This window comes from Diplotaxodon limnothrissa, linkage group LG23 (assembly GCF_057381915.1).
Source record: "Diplotaxodon limnothrissa isolate DT_005_m linkage group LG23, D_limnothrissa_male_GT1.1, whole genome shotgun sequence".
NCBI lineage: Eukaryota > Metazoa > Chordata > Actinopteri > Cichliformes > Cichlidae > Diplotaxodon > Diplotaxodon limnothrissa.
Window position 1 is genome coordinate 42,328,655 of NC_140617.1, and position 6,000 is coordinate 42,334,654.

Consider the following 6,000-nt stretch of genomic DNA (forward strand, 5'->3'; position numbering starts at 1 on the left):
CAGTAACCTGGACAGTTTTAGGTCCAAAACCCTGCAGGACTAAGGTCCATTATAATGAATCCCACAGTGAAATAAATCTGGTTCTCATACCCGACCATGCGCATGACTTATGCCTTCAAAAAAATAAGAAAAAAATCCAGACAAAGTGAAGAAATAAATTTCTTCCTGATGCATTTGTTTAAAGTGTTTCCTATAAATGAGTTATATGAGCCGCACGTGTGTTTCATGTGTCTAGTCTATGTTTAGCTTTCTCTGATTTAAGCCTTGATTTTTTTTTCCTTACATAAAAGCAGGGATTATTTTGCATGCTTAAAAAAAAAAGAAAAAAGAAATACCAAAAAATTCCTGGTTGCTCCAGTCTGTAGGAGATATTTCCTAGATTAAAGGAATTTCTTCCATCTTTATCACGAAACAGGTGAAATTATCCTTCACTGCACTGGTAGAGTTTTCAAACAGGTTTTAAAATTCAGTAAAATACTGAATGACTGCCCTAGACCTTTTTTTTGTGTGTAAAATGAAACTGCATTTTTGAGAGACCTGGAAACATCATGTCATTATCCTGTAACGCTGGCTGCCGCAGATAAGAAAATGGTAATGTTCTCTACTGTATTTGGCTTCATGTGGTGATGTGTGGCTGCAGTGGGTTGGCTGGATTTGGCCTCACTTGAACTACATTTGTGAGCAAGAGAAAAGGGAGCTGTGGTTATTGTGTGTGTGTGTGTGTGTGTGTGTGTGTGTGTGTGTGTGTGTGTGTGTGTGTGTGTGTGTGTGTGTGTGTGTGTGTGTGTGTGTGTGTGTGTGTCTGTGAGACAGACATGAAATGAGCTATAGTTCTCAATAAAACAGCAGAAGAGTATTTTTCCTTCTCTTCTCACACAAACACACACACTTTGCTGCATGCCTGCACACATTCCTTCTGGCAGCTGAGCGGCCAATGGGCAGCCAGTACGCAAATAAGTTGGGCGTGTCCTTTTAAAGCTGGAGTACAGGGTCTGAATGGAGAGTAGAATAGAATAAAATAAAATAAATAATAAAAAAGAATTGAGTGTGGATGGAGAGGAAGGTGAAAAGACTAGAGCAGAAAGAAGCTTTACAGCCTAAATATTTAACAGTGTTACTGCTTGAGCTCAATTTGTGTGATTTTCAACTTGAAAAAACAGCATATCATACTAATAATATATATATATATATATATATATATATATATATATATATATATATATATATATATATACACACACACACACACATGTAGTGTATATAGTGATTTCTATGTCAGTTTATCCATTACTCATTTTAGTTTTGTAATATTTTAAGTGATAAAGTTAAACAGCATCGTCAAAGTGAGCACTTGTTTCTTCTGTTGTCATGTGTGAGAGTAATCTGGATACATTTGAGTTTAGGGTTAGTGGATTAACCAGGATGTATACTAGAAATTTTTCATCTTGCCTTTTGAACAATTTATAAGCAAAAGATTTTAAAAATTAATCAATCATTTTTATTTTATTAAGCAGACATAGTAAAAAAAAAAAAAAACTTCAATGGCTTTACTTCTCTTTATTCATACTTGAAGTTGTTAACAGGCTGCATTGTTGTTGCCATAGTTACAACTTCGTTACCCCTGCGTTATGTAGCTGTGGGTCATATGACTACGAAATAAAATAAAAGGCACATTAATCCATTCTGAGAAAATAATTAGCTGTGCCTCCAATCTCATTTCCTTTAGGATTAAGGAGAACATTTATGAGTTGCTGGCAGGTGGTAATTTGGTGCTCTCTACGCATGATCAAAGCATCTGTAAAGGTTTAACAGTAGCCGAAGGACACTCCCGTTTAACCGTGCCTCTTGTGTTTTTAAAGTGATTCGCGCTTAATGCTTACGTGTGTCTTAATTTTTCTTTCTTGTTATTATTCAGTAGTCATCAGACGAAGAGCTGAGGAGGGTTTCTTGTACAAACACCTTATGTTTGGAAATTTGAGGAATTTGCTTGCGTCACGATCGCATTATATGAGTTCAAAATGATAAATCAATAAAACTCCACGTCTGTGCTCATATTTGGTCGCACTCTGCTCTTTGTCAGGCCCGGCAAATTCATTTCACGGGCAGTAATTTGCAGTAAATTGTCCCATTAGCTGACAATTGATTTTTGTTTTGTCTTGCTGCCCACACCTATTTCTTGTACCCACTGGCTATGAAAAGCTATATACTGTAAAAAGGTAAATAAAAAGCAGAACAAAAAATGTTTAAACCCCTGCTGGACTGGACCACAGTGCACAGCCTATTAAAAACCAAAGAGCTGAGGTCTCCCTGCATCCAAGCAGTGAGCCTTCCAGCTTTTAACACATTATTAAAAACTTGTCCATTGTGGTAATAAATGCCACTTAAATATATATATATATATATATATATATATATATATATATATATATATATATATATATATATATATATATATATATATATATATATATATAAACAGAGTTCTCTGCTCATCTCTGCACAAACCACAATCTCAAACAATTCTGTACATAAACATAGAAGAATTGTAATTTTTATTTTAAATGAGAATAAAAAGACAACAAGTAACATGAAAGACTTGTTAACTGCAACTAAGTTGGTTGAGACTAAAATGGAGCCAAAAAGGAGTAAATATGCAATTTCCTACTATGGTTAGTAGGAAAGCAAAAAAAAAAAAACAACAACAACAAAAAAAGCACATTACTGTGGGTTTAAATAAGAACTCATTTATTACAGAAAAGTAATAGAGTTATATACACCTGAAAAAAAATAAATAAATAAAAGGAAAAATGAACCAACGGCATGCAGAACTCTCAGCTCATGCTGCAGACTTGAGAGAGACTGAAATTTCAGTTAATCAGCCATCCTTTCCCATGTCCTCTGTGGTGCAGCCCAGCCTAGTGGCTTCACAGCAGAGTGGACTACTTTATTTAGAACAGTGTTGTGGGGTTTTAAACCACGAGCAGACTGCTCGGCTGACTCACCGACTAGAATAGAGGTCTGCCTAAAAAACCTGTGGCGTTTAAAAAAAGAAAAGTGGGGATGACACAAAGTGGAAAAAGAGTGAGCGAATGAAGGGAAACAAAGACAAAAGATGCTGCTCTTAACAGAGTCTGCCCTCTGTGGTTTGCAGCAATTAAGTCCCTAAAGAGAAGGGTGCAGGAACTCTCTGGAGCACGGCGCACATTCACTGTACTTGGCGAGGATGAACGCGTCCCGCCATGCTCACAGGCTTTTATCGATCCTCTCATCACTATTAACTCTGACTGTGTTTACATTCAACAGTGTGGCTAAAAAAAAAAGTGCAGAACCAGAAACACGAGCTCGGCTGCCAGCGTTAAACAGACAATCTCCACATAACAATGACTCACTATTCATGGAGCAATTTGAACCCTTGATTCTTTATCAAATCCTGGCTTGCTGTTGCAGCACTTTTGCTATATCAAGAAATCTACTGTTGGTGCTACTGATGAACAACCATGATTCTACACAGCCACATCCTGTTGTTTGTAATAGTGACAGACGAGGTGTCTCTGCAAGGATGGGGATGTGCTCAGAGCACCGAGGGAAACAGGTGCCGTTGGACTCGCAGGTGTGCGGGGGTTTAAGTCGCCATGAGTGATGATGACCAGCCCCAATCCTAACCCCATGTTTCTGAGAAGCAAAAAATGTTTGTTTGGGGTTTGTTTTTTTTTAAATCAGAAAGATTGCCAAAAAATTAAATAAATAAAATAACAATACAAGTAAAAAATATAGTGATAGCACAGAATTGGGGTTAGGGTTATCACTGATGACTCCACAAGGTTGCATAAAAAGACAGATTGGAAATCGGATGAAGCCATCAAGAGATAAATACAATAATTAGGTAGATTACAATAAAGGAGGGATTAAAGACTATTTTCTTTTTTCTTTATAAAATGATTAAGATTTAATGAAATAAAAACACTTGAGATTGTAGTGAAAGAGCTAGTACACTGACACACTCACACAAACTAAATTAATAGTCAGGTGTGCTGGTGAATGCTGCAACATCTGCCAGCTGAACACACACACACGCAAGTTAACCAGTAACACCCCAGCCTGTGTGTGTTCCCGATCTCGTAAACACATTAGTTTACACAATTAAACACACACACACACACACCCCTACACACGTACACACATGGGGTTATGAGCACAGGTTACGAGCCCCGGATGTCTGTCAGGATCTAACAGCTACACCGCCCTCCTGAGGTCCGGCTCCGGGCGGAACAGGCAGTGTAGGTGCGTTTGATTTTAACGTAGATGGCAAGAAAAAAAAAAGATAGAAAGAGAAAGAGCACTAAGAGTTTGCGGTGATAAAAATGTAATAAAAAAAAAGCCTCACCACATTAGTGAGAAAATCTCCGTCGCTGAGTTCCTCCAGGTCCAACAGGTTGGTCCCTCCGGACGGATAGAGTTTCTCCGCTGTTAAACTGTCTAAGATAGAGTCCATCATGACTGCCTGCGTCTGTCTGCAGCTCACCGGACGGATGGACAGCTGTGCGCGTCTTTAAGTCAGACCATTAAAAAGCGGGCAGTTTGTTTTCACACGGCCTCGCGCCGCCTGTGTGTGACTCCAGCTGCTGCTGCTCTCTCTCTCTCTCACTGTTCAGCGCTGACAAATGTCAAATTTTCACATCCTCCTCGAGTTGCGTGTCGCTGAGACGTCGGCGCTTCTTCCAGCTCTCTCCTCGCGTGCGCCGCCTCAGCCACTCGCTGATGAATATTCAGAGAAGCCCCGCCCACGTGACGTCCAAAAAAAAAAAAGAACGCGCCCACAAAACAAAGTTGTAGTCTGTTATTCGCTCATTAACAAAAAGGAAGAAAAGAAGAAGACTACGCGACCCATTTAGGGCTTTAGATCTGGGGTGTCAAACATAAGGTCTGGGGTCCAGAAGTGGCCCAACACAGACTCCAATCTGGCCCACTGGATGGCTGCAGAAAATGTGAAAGTTTTACTACTGATAAAGACCTCCTCAGTTGCCATACATACTACACCACAGTAATTAAGTACACACACACACACACACACACACACATATATATATATATATATATATATATATATATATATATATATATATATATATATATATATATATATATATATATAAAAACACCCAGCACGCCCCTGTGGGCGGTTTATCCTTCAAGCTCGGGTCCTCTACCAGAGGCCTGGGAGCTTGAGGGTCCTGCGCAGTATCTTAGCTGTTCCCAGGACTGCGCTCTTCTGGACAGAGATCTCCGATGTTATTCCCGGGATCTGCTGGAGCCACTCGCCTAGCTTGGGAGTCACCGCACCTAGTGCTCCGATTACCACGGGGACCACCATTACCTTCACCCTCCACATCCTCTCGAGCTCTTCTCTGAGCCCTTGGTATTTCTCGAGCTTCTCGTGTTCCTTCTTCCTGATGTTGCTGATGTTTATATATATATATATATATATATATATATATATATATATATATATATATATATATATATATATATATATATATAGGTGCGGTGACTCCCAAGCTAGGCGAGTGGCTCCAGCAGATCCCAGGAACAACATCGGAGATCTCTGTCCAGAAGAGCGCAGTCCTGGGAACAGCTAAGATACTGCGCAGGACCCTCAAGCTCCCAGGCCTCTGGTAGAGGACCCGAGCTTGAAGGATAAACCGCCCGCAGGGGCGTGCTGGGTGTTTATATATATATATATATATATATATATATATATATATATATATATATATATATATATATATATATATATATATATACATATATATACATATATATACATATATATATATATAGTTCTCTGATGACTCTGCAATAGTCGGCCTCATCACTGATGGGGACGACAAGGAGTACAGAGAACTTACCCATGACTTTGTGGACTGGTGCCAGCAGAACTACCTCCAGATCAACACTAGTAAAACCAAGGAGCTGGTGGTAGACTTCCGCAGGCACAAACAT

At 39.3% G+C, this 6,000-nt stretch overlaps 1 protein-coding gene across 1 annotated transcript in view; it reads right to left on the reverse strand.

Annotated features, from left to right (window-relative positions):
- Positions 1–4,687, reverse strand: part of creb3l1 (cAMP responsive element binding protein 3-like 1) — a 39,516-nt gene extending 34,829 nt beyond the window's left edge. Inside the window, exon 1 of the mRNA XM_085348186.1 lies at positions 4,385–4,687. Coding sequence (XP_085204312.1) covers positions 4,385–4,495 — 111 coding nt within the window. The 5' untranslated portion in view covers positions 4,496–4,687. The remainder of the gene's footprint in view (positions 1–4,384) is intronic.
- Between the last annotated feature and the right edge of the window lie 1,313 nt (positions 4,688–6,000).